General features: G+C 47.7%; 1 protein-coding gene across 1 annotated transcript in view; it reads right to left on the bottom strand.

Moving 5' to 3' along the window:
* LOC144257291 (fibroblast growth factor 2) overlaps positions 1–14651 on the bottom strand; it is a 42966-nt gene that overhangs the window by 6174 nt on the left and 22141 nt on the right. Inside the window, exon 2 of the mRNA XM_077803494.1 lies at positions 2419–2522. Within this exon, the coding sequence (XP_077659620.1) occupies positions 2419–2522 (104 nt within the window). The remainder of the gene's footprint in view (positions 1–2418; positions 2523–14651) is intronic.

Raw genomic sequence — 14651 nt, 5'->3', positions numbered from 1 at the left:
AGGCAAGAAGAGAGCCACAAGACGCATTTTCACAATGCTGTTCTTAACCTGATTGCATTGGGTCCATAAACACGTGAAGCTGTGTGGACAAAGGGCACAGCTGTCCTCCTGTCCTTAGCTGGCAGGGTTCTACCTCACTCTCTGAGAAGGAACTAAAATGTCTTAAAATGCCTGCAGGAGGCCCACTGGGGTAAAATGCAGAGCCCCAGGGACGTGCTGGGCACAGCTGACTGGAAAGGGCCCAGGTTTGAGAGTGGGACAGATGACACCTTGGGCATGGCAACCCCAGCTTCTCCAGACCATGAGACCCACCTGCATCCCACCAGACAGCCTGAGGACTGCCAGCCCACCCAGACCCAGGTGAACGGGACAGAACCCAAACTGCCGCTGAGAAGGCAGGGTGGCCAGCCACCAGGCTGACAGAAGACTAGACGTGCACTCATGACCTTGGCAGGAACAGGTCCCCTGATGGGACCCCAAATGTACCTCAGAGTCAGCAACAGTCCTGGATCCTGCCCTTCCTTACAGGAGACTCACAAATCCTGAATTTCAATTGTGCAACCACTATGGCTTTGTCCCTGCACAGAGTTTGTGATAAAACTTGTCAGCATTGCTAAACTGACGCTCACTGCATCAGCTTGGCAGAAGCCATCGCCTCAGGAAGAGTCAACAACCCAGGGAGAGAGGCACATGGGGACTACAGAAACACCAAGGCCTCTGGCAGCTCTTAGCCAAGGAAGAAACCAGAAAGCCCTGCGCTTCTAGGGTAGGGTCAGCTCTTCAGGAAGTTCAGTTTCTGTTTACCAAGAAAAAGGTCAGAAGTCTCAGAATTCTATCCTGTCACAAATTCTGTAAGAATAAGACAACAAATTGGCAAATTATATTGTTACATACAATCATGTAACAACAAACCCCACTGCTGTGTACGACCTTAATGCACCAACTAAAAAAAAGGGAAAAAGAAAAAAACAGATTGAAACAACAGTTGGGTTTTCAGACCTACTGTCCTTCAAGTCTGTCTCGTCTCAGAAGTAACTCGTTTTAAAGATGCACTAAGAGAGAGCAGCTTGTTTGTATCACTTTTGACAACTTGGGGGCTTTTTGTGACTATAGATGTACCAGAATTTCTGCTGTGTGGAAATGAACAGTGCCCCCAATGACATTTTACAGGGCCACTAAGATCACAGGTCACCGGGTCTTCTAACCTCTACGCCTTTGTTAGGGTTTGGATCTTTGATGTCCCCACAAAAACTCATGATTTGAAAGCGCCATACCCAACACAACAATGTTCAAAGGTGGCACTTTCAGGCCACAATTAGATTGTGGGGGCTGTAATCTCAGTGGATTAATCCATTTGGTGGATTAATCCATTTGATGGATTAATAATTTGGACAACTGGTGGCAACTGTAAGCAAGTGGGGTGTGGCCTTGGACTATATCTGTCCCTGACCCCCGCTTCTCCCTCTCCCTCTCTCTCTCCTTCCCCACCCGCCCCGACCCCATGCTCCCTGGCTATGATGAACTGAGGATCTGGCCTCTACCATGCTTCACCTCGGGTCCAGAGCAATAGAGCTGGACAACCATGGACTGAGACTCTGAAACTGTGTCCAAAATAAACGTTTCCTCCTTGAAGTTCCTCTTGCCTGGTATTTTGGTCACAGCGATGGAATGCTCTCTAACACAATCTGTAAGACCACAGAGTAGTAACGAATCTCAAGGCCATCCCTGTGCTGATTAGACAGACACAGAGAAGGCTGAAGCTCTAAGACCCCTCGACTAGTGCGTCCTTGGTTGGTTACCACAGAAGCAGACGCCTCATTGCCTTTCTGTCCTCTTACCCTCGACTGTCTGAAAGCAGCCACACCACACTGCTGTAGATGCCATGGCCATCTGTCACATCCTGAGGCGAGGCAGGCAAGAGCTGTAAACCCCTCTTCCTGACTCTACTGCAACATCAATGTCACCCAAAATTTTCCCTGGTTCACTGTTCTGGAAACACTTAGAATGCTAGTTTGGAAGATTACCAAGCTGACAACAGTTTGGTAGGAAAAAAGCCCCAGAGTGGCAGAAGTGAAAGTTGCAAGGAGCCAGTATTTTAGAGCTGTATTTGGCCCTCTCCCAAGACAAACGAGCAGTGACCCCCAGTCTAACATCAGCACAGGCCTCCCCGGCAGCCCCAAGCCTAACCCAATCTTAATTCCCACGTGCTGTGTTTCTGGGTCACTTCACTCCCTTAGAACTTCAGGCTTTCCATCTGTGAAATAAAGAGGACACAAATCCTCTGTTTAGTAGGGTGAGTGTGAAGATGAAATGATAGGATGCATGTAGGACTCCTAACAGATTTAGTAAATACCAAGGCCAGCGGATGAGCAGCCGCATGCGCCCCGGGCACCTCCTGCAAAGCCAGGTGTTACTCACAGAAGCCAGGAGCCTCCCGTCCTCCTTCATGGCCAGGTACCGGTTTGCACACACTCCCTTGATGGACACAACCCCTCGGTCTTCGGCTTGAAGCTGGAGCTTGACTGTAAATAAAGGGGAAATTACTCTTGTGGCACCAGAGAGAGAAGAGCCATAGCACAACACAAACAGGACCATGGTGCCTGCCACCCACCGGCCCCCTGAAGGGCAGCGCCACTGGATCAGACTGGGTGGGGGCCACTGTGCTAGAGCAGGAGCTACAGAGCCCCGCACATTGCTCACGGCTCCCTGCCCACTTGGTACCACCAGTGAGCAGAGGGGGACAGATCGGGGACTTGTTCTTTTACTACAGATCAGTTCCATCCGGCCTGTTAGCCCCTTCACATTTTGTAAGTGAACATATTTTAAGAGTCCTTGGAAATGTCGGTGCACCATTTGTGCCAACGTCTGTGCTGCTGCCTTCGCTGATACCCTGTAAGAGTCATTTCTAAGCAATTCTTCACAAGTAGAGACTGTGCAGCTGCTCACTGCAGGCTTCAGGCGCACCTCCTTGACATCTGCACATCTCATCTCCAGCCTCCCCTCAAAAAAATACTAATGCATTTATCTTTCCTTACGGAAGGAATGGATAAATACCTTTTTAAAGTAGAAAAATACGTGAATACTTCATTGGATTATATAGTGTGATCAAAGATTTCCAGAGTAAAAGCCCCTAAGGAGGATGACCTGTTTACACTACATTATTAATATTAAGAGGGTTGTGTGGAAAACCCAGATGTTATTTGATTACAATGATAATGCAAAATGAACCAATAATTATCTAATTGAAATTTAAACAATGTTAAACATTTCTAGTTTGATATTCAAAGGCAGCATTTGCCTGCCTATAACAAAATTCCCCAGAACGTATTATGGCTAATAGATTTTACACAAAAAACAGGTTTTCAGGTCAAATAAATTTAGGAAATTCCTGGTGAAGCCAGTTAAGTCTTTATTGCCAAACTTTCCAGAATTCTGCTTAGCATAACCTGCTTTGTAAATCATCATGAACATCAAGTATAGAATGTTTATCAAATTTATTTATTTAAAAAAAACAAGTTTTATCTTAAGTTGTCCTATGACCTATGAAGGAATCATTGAGCATTAAAAAAAGTCAAATTTTTAGAAATCAATAAAATATTATCTGGATAACATTAGGAATGTGAAGTTAACTTTTCTTGGTGTTTATAAGTAGCTAGAGGAACTGACCAGGACATCGCAACTTTTGAAAGATGCTGAAATAATTATTAAATGTATTAGATGTATCACAATAATCATTTTAAATTATTTTCCTATAGAAAACAATATAGGACCTGGGCTGTGGCTCAGTGGTAGAGCCTTTGCCTAGCATGTGCGATGCAAGGCCCTGGGTTTGATCCTCAGCACCACATAAATAAATAAAGGCATTGTGTCCATCTACGAAAGAAAGAAAGGAAGGAAGGAAGGGAAAGCAATATACAGATAAAATGAGACATGATACCTGCAATTAGCTTTTCTCTGGTGATAAAAAATATTTTTTTTAGTAAAGCGGGTAGGGCCAAGCATGGTGGCACACACCTATAATCCAAGCTACTTGGGAGACTGAGGCAGGAGGATCAAAAGTTCAAAGCCAGCCTCAGCAACTTAGCAAGGCCCTAAGCAACTTAGTGAGACCTTGTCTCAAAACAACAAAAAAAAAGGGGCTGGGGATGTGGCTTAGTGGTTAAGCACCTCTGGTTCAATACCTATTACCCAAAAAATAAAAAAATAAAGTGAACAGGAAAAATAAGACTGGATTGCTTCAATAGGTGGAAGCATGGATTCATTATTCTATTCCTATATATTTTTATGAATGTTTGAGAAATTACAACAAAAAAGAAAACAAGCCCTGTGATTCTGTTGGTGACTCAATGTCTGCTTCTCCTCTGCTCAGTCCTCCTGGATGGTACAGGTGGTACAAAGCCAGGCACAGTGGTGCACACCTGTAATCCCGAAACACAGGAGGCTGAGGCAGGAGGATACAAGTTGGAGGCCAGGCTGGGCAATTTGGCAGGACCCTATCTCAAGGTCGGGATGTGGCTCCAGGGAAGAGCACCTCTAGGTTAATAACCAGACACAAAAATAAAGGAAAGAAGAGGGAAGGGAAGGAAAGAAGGAAGGAAGGAGGGAGAGGAGGGAGAAAGGGAGGGAGAGAAGGAAGGAAGGAAGGAGGAGGGGAGGGAGGAAGGGTGGGAGGGGAAGGGAGGGAGGGAGAGAAGGAAGGAAAGGGACAGAAGGAAAGAAGAGGGAGGGAAGGAAGGAGAAAAAACACAAAGTAAAAAGAATGTAAAAGCTAAATCATCTGAAGGACTCTGAGTGAGGGTGGCACCCAGGTCCACGGGACCCGGGCCTGCTGGATTGGCCCAGGAACTCCGAGCGCACCGGCTCGCCTCCTGAACCCCTCCACTGCACAGTGCACGCTGCCCAGGCTGCACACCTGACCACTGTGCTTTCTCTCTGTTCCTTGTCGGTGAACTGCCTGTGCTCCAGCCTGCCACGCCTACTTGTGAGCCACTGTGGGTCCCCTGCATGACTAGGGCATTCGTGTGCCCACATTGGCCCTGGCCCCACGGCCCTCTGCAGGCTTCGCGGGCAGTCACAAAGCAACACACTGACCGCAGATGTCTGAAAGCGTTTTCTTTGGCATGATTTGGGGATGGGGAGGTAGGGATCAAACCCAGAGACGCTTACCACTGAGTCACATCTCCAGACAGCCCTTTTTATTTCTTTTTTTTTTTTTTTTAATTTTGAGAAAGGGTCTCACTAAGTTGCTGAGGCTGGCCTTGAACTCGCAGTCCTCCTGCCTCAGCCTCCCGAGTTGCTGGGTTACAGGTGTGCACCATCACATCCAGCTGACATATAATTTTTAAAATATAAGATTTAAAGATAACCAGAGTCTCTAACAAGAAGTTGAATAAGTCACAAAACCAGAGATTTTCTTTTAAAACATTCTAAATTCCACATACAAATGACATCTTTCCATAAAACAGGTACACAGCCACCTTCATCTCTGACAGGAGGGGAGCAGGAGAGACCAGCCGGACTTCAACAAACTGAGCAGCTGCTGAGGGGAGGGGTCCTAACCCGAGGAGCCCTGATCCAAGGGCAGATCCCTGCTCGCCGGTCAGTCCTGGGCATGGAGCTGGCCCCAGGTGCAGGTGCCACACAGCAAAGGTGGCCCAGAACACGAGGTCCCGCAGGACCCCAGCTTGGCTGATGAAAGCAGCACAAGAGCAGAACAAGAACAGGACAAGAGCAGAAAGACCCCCGAGAACCTGGGTCTTCACCAAGCACAAAGTCACAGAGCAGCAGGACAGAGACCTTCCGAGAGGCGGATGGAGTTCATCCAGGTCAACTCCCCATCGGCCCCACCCGCTGGCAGCTGGGCTACCGGCAAACTAGGATGCTTGGGAACTCCTGACCAGCCCAGAAAGGCAGGAGGGGAGAAACAGGAATCAAATAGCAGGTGGGATCACTAAAAACAGCCCCAGGACAGCGGACTTGAGCCCAGCCATTGATCACACTGAGTATGACACTCCACACACCACTGACAAGCAAGAACTATCAGTAAGATTTTTTAAAAACTCAACTATGTCGTTTATAAGAAAAGCACTTCAAGTTCAAAGACACAGGAAAGCTGCATGTACCCATGTGAGGCAGAGATATGAAGAGTGCCCCTGAGGACCAGAGAGGAAGAGGGCCATGTTGACATCTGACCTCCGGGATAAACAGGGCGGCTCTGTGACAAGAGGTTCAGACGCACTAGGAGGAGCAGTCACCTTGAATGCACAGCACCTAGTACAGAACTCCAAACCACCTGCAGCAAAAACTGACCAAAGAGAGGAAATGAACCAGGAATAGAGAGAAGAAAGGCATGGTCCATCAACTGGACCCAGTGACCTTTCTCTTACATGCCTAAGGCATCATAAGACATCGTTCTCCTGTTCACGTCATACTGCTTGGCAAACTGGTCAACAGTGAACCCTTCCAGCATGGGAAGCCACTCCATGCCCACCTGCCCCCTGGGCATGCCTGTTCAAGTCCGTTGACTCCATCTGAGAAGGCCTCTCCCTCAAGTCAACAGTTGCTAAATAATGCTGAGCCTCGCCCTCAGCTGTGGGTCTTCCTGGTTTAATCCGTGACATCCTACCTGAGACGTGGTGTGCACACCACACTACTTGCCCTCTGAAGCATGCATACGACTCTGTGGCTTTGAGTACCTTCACAGCGCTGTGCAACCATCAATTACAAAACATTTTCATCACCCACACCCTTTAGCAGTGACCCTCCATGTCCCCAACACCACCACTGCCCACCTTAGGCAACCACTGATCTACTTCCTGTCTTTGCAGATTTGCCTGTTCTGGGTATCCCATGTAAGTGGAATTTTCAAAGCAGTCTTGTGACTGGCTTCTTTTACACGAAAGGCTTTCAAGGGTCCTGTGTGCTGTCCCACACACCCGTACTTCATTCCTTTATATTGCCAACTAACAGCCCATTGCATAGACAAGCCACATTGGGTTTCTCCATTCATCAGCTTATGGATATATGGACTTTGGGTCCACTTTTTGGTTACATAATGCTGCCGTGAACATTTGCGTAAGAGATTCTGGGTAGAATGTTGTCACTTCTTTGGGTACATATGGAGGAGGAGAATCACGAGGATGTATGATGACTCATGTTGAATCCTTTGAGGAACTCAGTTTTCTAAAGCAATGGCACCACTGACATGCCCATCAGCAGCATGGGGAGACAGCGGCTCCACCTGCTGGCCAGCACCTGTGACAATCTGTTTTTGTCTTCTAATGAACCATCCTGGTTGGGTACAAGGGTGTCCTTGCGGTTTTGGTCAGCATTTCCCTCTGGTCTCGAGAGCTCCCGGGCCAAGGCCAAGTCTTCTTTGGGGAAATGTCAGCTCGGACCCTTGGCCCCTTTCTCTGTTGGGTCCTCTCTGTACTCCTGAGCGGGCTCTGATGGCAGCACTGTCCTTCACTCTCGATGTCGTCCTCTGAAGCATACTCTGTCAGAGTGAATTCCAGTTTGTGGACTTTGTTCTTTTGTTGCTGGTGCCTTGGTGTCACAGCTAAAAAAAAGGCGCCCAGTCCAAGGTCATGAAGAGCTGCATGGACCCCTGCTCCGGCAGGTGAGTCTGACCTCACCTAGGTGTGTTCTAATTCATTTTTAGTTAACTTTCATAGGTGACCTGATGGTACAGCTTTGCTCTCTTGTCTGTGGAGATGCCTGAATCAACATTTAAAGGTCTCTATACCCAATACCTGCAGAACATGGACGATGGCCTATGCCTAGAGTGATTTATATGCAAGGCCACAAAATAATTATACATAGTATTAAATTAGAAATTAATAAAACATCTAGAAAATCCCCCAAATACTTGGAAATTAAGTAATACATTTTTCAATAAAACAAATATATATCCCAAGGAAAATTAGAAAATAGTTCTGTTGATGATAAAAATTCAGATGCTTAAAGTGAAAGTCATAGTTTAAGTATTTACATTAGAAAGCAAAAAATTATGGAAACCTGAGTTTCTACTTTAAGAACCAAGGAAAAAGGAGAAACTATCCCCATAGCACAGGAGATACTTAGTGTGTAAACACTGTCACTCAATAAACATAGGTCAGGAGAAATGAGCCCTGAGGCTTGACAGTTATCTGGGGATGATAAAATCAAAATGCAGTTTTCATACTTTTTATATTCCAGTTTTTCTTGGTTAGGCACATATTATTTTTATTATAAGAACACAACAATAATAGCACTGTTAGGACTTTAAAGCAACCTCAAATAAAATCTAAGGACTTACCATTTTAAACATGACTGAAAATAAATACATTTATGAATTCAAGGAAGGAGAAGGAATTTCCCAAAAGGAACTTAAGAGACATATCTACCCAAAGCAATGTGTGAACCTTGCTTGAATCCTGGTTAGAGCAAACCAACTAGTAATAAAAAAAAATAATAATAATAAAAGCACAAGCTCATCAGGGAAATTTAACACTGATTCAATTGCTTCTAAGGGAATTTCTAAATTTCCTGGCACAGACTAAAACCGATTGTCTTTGAAGCCCTCCTCTTCAGGATGCGACGTCAGGTGTTCGTGCACACCCAGCTTCACAGGGAAGGGCCCAAGCAGCCACTTTCCCACTGATCTGAGGAAGCAGCTGCTGCCGCTGCCCCCACAACTCCATGGGCTAGAGGGCAAGAGCCGGCACAGGCACAGGTGGGCAGGGGGCCTGGGGCCTGCTGAAGTGCTGACGGCCCCTGGCGCTCCTTACATGAGCTCTATTTTATATACAGTTGAAAAAGATATCTTGTTGATCAAGGGCAGTTCGTTGGCTAACTGACCTTGGTTTGGTAGCAGTGGGCTGAAGGTTCTAAAAGCTGAGCTAACCGTCCAGATAAGAGCCCCGAGATGCTTTGCTGTTTCTAGAAGTGTGAGCCAGGACTTGAGGACACAGGACAGTCCAGTCCAGTGAAATTAAACTTGGCCACCTTCAAGTTGGCGTCTTCACTGTCACTGTCCCATGCTGGGCTGGCTTCATGAGGAAGAAAGATCCAGTCAAGTCATCACACTTGAGACTCAGAAGACCCCCGGATGAGCAAAGCTATCAGGCCCTCTGACGGGGACAAGCTGACGGTCGACGTGCTGGCCACTTGCTGCCCCAGCAGGGTCTGGACACATGGACGTTCACTCTTGATAAACACAGACTTCTGGTGGCTTTTTAATGTTGACATTAAATCCAGTAAGAGCTGACCATGGAAAAATAAGGTGTGATTCAAGTTTGAATCTCAGTTTCTTCTTCTTGTCGTCATTTAACGTAAAAGTTGTCAACCAAAAAACTCAGGAATCTCATCATCAGGCAACATCTTAGTGGTCACTTGGTTCTATCATTATACAGTTGTAACTTAAATGATATCTACAATATCCATGACAAACACCTGTCCAGCTTTTCCTTGAAAATCTCTGGCAAAAGGGAAATGGATAGTCTTTTTTAAATGATTAGATATGTAAGCAAAGGAACGGAAAGTTTACCACCATAAGTAAACCCACAAATGTTCAAGGGCTCAGATCATCAGGGATCAACATGTCGGTTACAGTGTGTCCCAAAATCCAAATCATTACTTCAATGTTACTACCATTGCTAAAAATATGTTAGAACTTCTGTTTTGGAATTTTCTCCAGAATCTGCACCATGTTCTTTGGAGTAGCTTCAAGGCTGATAAGTCTTAGAATTATAAAATGCCTGCTCATCACCATGTAAAGGGACAGCCAGTGTAAACCTGCTCCACTTACAGACATACGGAAGCTGGCCTCTAGAAAGGTTTGTCCCTGGTGAGAGGAAATGGTTTGTGAAACAGTCAGGTCAGCATTTCCAAGAGCGGTGACTGCGTTCTCTCACTCACTCAGCAAACAGTCGTCAGTACCAGCTTCGTCCCGGTGCTGTCCCAGGCAATGACGGGGCACAGGAAAAGACCACAGAACAGTGTCACTGCGGGGAGGAGGACTGACAGGCAGGTCACTAAGCCAGGAGAGCGTCAGACAGGAGCCACCAAGCACTCGCCCTGCCCCCGACCCATCCTGGGACAGGGACCACCCAGGGGAGAAGGCCTCAGTCAATCAGGAAAGAGGGGAAGGAAGGAAAGAAAGCCTCCCACAGGAACCAGGGGAGAAGGCACCCAGGAGAGGGCCAGCAGGACCAGGCAGGGCGGCTCCGCCGACAGAGGGCAGAGTGGGCCTGGGGAGGCCAGGCCCCGGGCTGTGAGGCTGGGTCAAGGGGACTTGGTGTGAGATGGGACAAAAGAATGGGGCTCCCAATGAACAGGGGGACAGGGAGGAGCGGCCAGTGTGAGGGACACAACCACCCAGAGCCGAGATGGGCGGAGTGAGGGACGCAGCGAAGAGGAAGGAGACCAGGTGGGCCCCAGACCTTCCTGCGGGCTGGCCACTGGGGAGGCCAGGGCTCTGTCCCTGAGACTGGTTCAAGTCTGCAGCGCCTCTGGCAAATCCAGACAGTGAGGTCCCAAGGAATGACTGTGCAGACTGAAAAGGAACCTGCTGGAACTCCAGACTCGGGGTCGCAGCCACACTAACGGCGACAGAAGTGCTTGCTTGGCCATGTGGGCGCCAGGAGTGCAGTGGCAGTGTGAAGGCCCAGGCCAAGAGAGCCCGGCACTGAGGAGGGGAGGGCGCAGAGCCAACAGAGCCTGACAGGAGTGGTCAGGGCCAGCGGGGGCAGGAAGGTGCACATACACACCTACTGTGCGCACACAGGCAGGGAAGGTAAGAGACAGCTGGCACTACTTGCAGGAGATACCATTTTCTACGTTAAAATTAAAAGAGCAATTGCAACGCGATAGTCTGGATTGGATCCTGAAACAGAAATAAAGACATGAGTGGGAAAAGTCGGGAAATCCAAACAAAGTCTGGGATCTGCAGCACTGTGTCAGGGGCTTCCCCTCAGTTTTCAAAGGTGCCTGTTCAGGCAGCTGTGCACCACTCTGACCAAAATATCCTCTAAGAATAACTTAGAGGAGGACACGCTTATTTGGGACTCACGGTTTCCGGGGTCTCAGTCCACAGACAGACAACTCCACCTCTCTGGGCCTCAGGTGAGGCAGCACACCACGGGGAAGGGCCCAGGGGAGAAGGCTGCCCAGCTCATGGTGGGGTTGGGAGGAAGGGGAGGGGTGGGGGAAGGAGGTCCAGGGCAGATGCACCCTAGAGGGCACCCCCCTTGACCCACTCACTGCCTACAGTTTCCACCCACTCAGTCCATTTAAACTAGGATGGATGTTTAGGTCACAGCTCTCTCAGTCCAGTCATCTCGCCTCTGACTACTCCTGCATTAACAGGGGCTTGGAGGACACCTCACATCAAACAGTGCCATGTCACATGTGAAGCTGACCTTCAGGAGAGCACAGTGGAGGGCTTGGAGACACTGAGGTCTCTAACACTCTGTAAGCCTAAAATCACTTTAAAATAAAAAAAGATTTAAGTCAAGATAAAACACAGATCAACTATTGGAAATGATTCACGAATGTGCTTAAGAATATGTAAAAACTCACTGAACTGGGAGCTGTGGTGCACACTGTGATCCCAGCAATTTGGGAGGCTGAGGCAGGAGGGTTGTAAGTTCAAAGCCAGCCTCAGCAACTGAGTGAGACTCTGTCTCAAAATAAAATAGACAGGGAGGGGAATGTAGCTCAGGTTAAAGCACCCCTGGGTTTAATCTCCAATACCAGAAAGAATAAAGAAATAAAAACACTGGATTTCTTTATAGCTACAACAAACTATTGGAAATGTTATTTTTAAATGATTATGGAAATGGTACTATATATGATAACAAAATGTATCTAGGACTTTTATGAAAAAAATTGTAACACTTTTTGAACTCACTTTAAAATAACTCACAGGGGATCTACACATTTACAAATGGGAAGATCCATTACAGTGAAGATGTCACGTCTCTCCCCAAATGAAAGAATCAGTACTTTTAATGACAGCATGGATCTGGGGCTCAGAACCATATTCAAAATCCAGCTTCACCAGGCAGTAGCTGAGCTAAACGTCTCTCCTATAGGATGTAAAATAATTGCTGTTACCCATGGCTACAATGCAGTTATGTCTGTATGTGTGCGAGTAGATATGTAACCATGTAAACATCTTCTAGTAAGCGTTCAAATTCTCTGGCTTCCTATTGTACTTGCTTTGCTTTGAGGTTTAGGGAATTATGTATGTATTAGGAAATCTCATATTTGATCAAGGATGTGAGATTATCTAAGAAAAAGCAAGATGTCCTCCAAAATGTGGCTGGGACATCTTCTCAAAATGTGATTACATCTTGCTGTAGTGAGGCCAGTTCTTTGCCTATAGAATCCATTTATAATTTTGCTATTCTCAAGGGAAATACTGCACAAAAGAGACTGACACAGCTTCTCCATCTATCAAGCTCCATCTGGGCTTGTTATTCATTCATTCACCCATACGTTGGCCTCAGGTGCCTCTTGTGTGCTGGGAGCTACTCCAGGAGCTGGGAATCCACAAGAGCAAGGGACCCACAGCCTCTCCCAGCGGGACCTTGTACTCCAGCGACAACTGGGCAGCCAATAATGCTATTTCTCATGTAAGTAATTCACAGCTCAAACAGACAACAATTCTCAGCTTACTGTGGTCAGGGAGCCGGAAAGCCACTGTCTGAAACCGCTCTGGGGTGGCTGTGTGGCCCAGAGAGAGCAAGGCCTCTCTGCCAGGCGTCTCTGCCAGGCGTCCCCACCGCAGAACACGGCGCAGGGCTTTCAGTTTCTTACGGATCCAAAATGACTTCTTTTATGAAAAGCAGAGATAAGGCTATGTTTTCTGCCCAACAGGATCATGTTTCCAGGCCAAAAAATAACCGATCCAGTGCTACCATGTGTATCTTAATCCCACGTGTTGGCTCGGTCCCCAGTGCACAAGGTCCAGAGGGGGGCCCTCGGGAGGTGACGGGCCATGGGGGCTCTAAGTCACTTACGGATCAGAGCTTAATGGCTCTGGGGCGACGGCCACTGCAGGAGGTGGGGCCTAGTTAGAGGAAGTGGGCCCTGGCTGGGCTTTCTCACCACACACCCTGTCCACCAGGGTGTCAGCCCTGGCCCAAAGCACATGGCCAAGCAAGCGCCGTCGGAAACCACGAGCCAAAATAAACCTGTGCTCCGTTGAGTTGACTGTCTAGCTGTGACCGGCTCACTGCCACAGGAAGCACACCAGGCTTACTGGTCACCCGTCACTGAGACTCCAGGGTGCGAATCCTGCCATCCAATACTGTGCTGAGAATCAGGCACTGAAAACCCACTGCAGGGACGAACCCAGGAACAAGAGAAATGCATCTGCTGTAAAACTTTAAAGTCTCCCTATGTTTATGTGGAATACACACAGGAATAATCAGATAAATAGCACAGCTGTGACCCAACCAACAGAACAGGCTCACACAGCCACTCTCAGGGAAAGACTGGCTCCCTGTTTTATTCCACATGTCAACCCAGAACCACAGAGCCACACACGCTGTTCCCTTCCCAGCTCGACTGGCCAAGTTCAGACAGACATCAGAGGTGTGTCAGGCAGCTGTCCAGCACTGTGACAAAACGCCCGAGAAAACCAACTTAGAGTTAGGAGGAAATTGTTTTTATTTACAATGAAATGAGGTCTCAGTCCGTGGTCACTTGACCCCATGGTGTTGCATCTGTGATGGGGCCAGACATCATAGCAGAGTGTGTGTACCACAAAGCTGCTCATATCACAGTGGCCCAGAAGCAAAAAGAGACAGGAAGGGGTGGTATCCCAACATCCTCTTCAAGGACACACCCCCACTGACCTGCCTCCTCCTGCCAAGCCCACCACCTGCAGTTCCCACCTCTGCCTGGGGCTAGGGAGCCACCCTCCAGCACACGGGCTCCTGGGGACAGTAAGAGCGGAGACATCACAAGACTCCAGGCAGTTCACTATACTCTGTGCAACTTTCAGTTTGCAAACAAGGTTAAAACTGGGCATAACAGACGAGGGAGGAAAGGAGGGAGGGAGGGATGGAGGGAGGGAAGGAGAGAAATCCATGGACTGAGGCAGGAGGGATGGCAGGTGGCAGGACCCAGCTACTGAGGAAGGGAAGGCAGGAGGGGTCCAAGTTGGAGGCCAGCCTAGGCAACCCAGCAGGACCCTAAGACAGACATAAATAACTAAAATAAAAGGGTCTGCGGATGTAGCCCAGTGGTCAAGCACTCTTATGTTCAATCCACACACACCCCAGGACCACACAGACACACAAAAAGCCATTCTTCATTACTACCTCGTTAGGAGTCCATTAAATCTCTCTGTGCACCCTAAAGTAGAAGTCAGTTTATTATGACTTAAGAACATCCACACCAAGATATTTTAAATAGTTCCAATAAAAACAAGGGCTGGGGCTGGGGCTGGGGCTCCGAGGTAGAGCACTCGCCCGGCATGCGATCCTCAGCTCCACATGAAATAAAAATACACTGTGTCCACCTGTAACTGGAAAAGAGATATTTAAAAAGTGCAGTATAATATCTCAAACAGCTAATCTCGTCCCTAATTACTTTATTTCTAAGACATGCCACTTGATTTATGCAATGAAGATTCCAAGACACACAGCTGATTTACACCA

The sequence above is a fragment of the Urocitellus parryii genome, chromosome 10 (genome assembly GCF_045843805.1).
Source record: "Urocitellus parryii isolate mUroPar1 chromosome 10, mUroPar1.hap1, whole genome shotgun sequence".
Lineage (NCBI taxonomy): Eukaryota > Metazoa > Chordata > Mammalia > Rodentia > Sciuridae > Urocitellus > Urocitellus parryii.
This window is presented reverse-complemented; position numbering and strand designations above follow the sequence as displayed.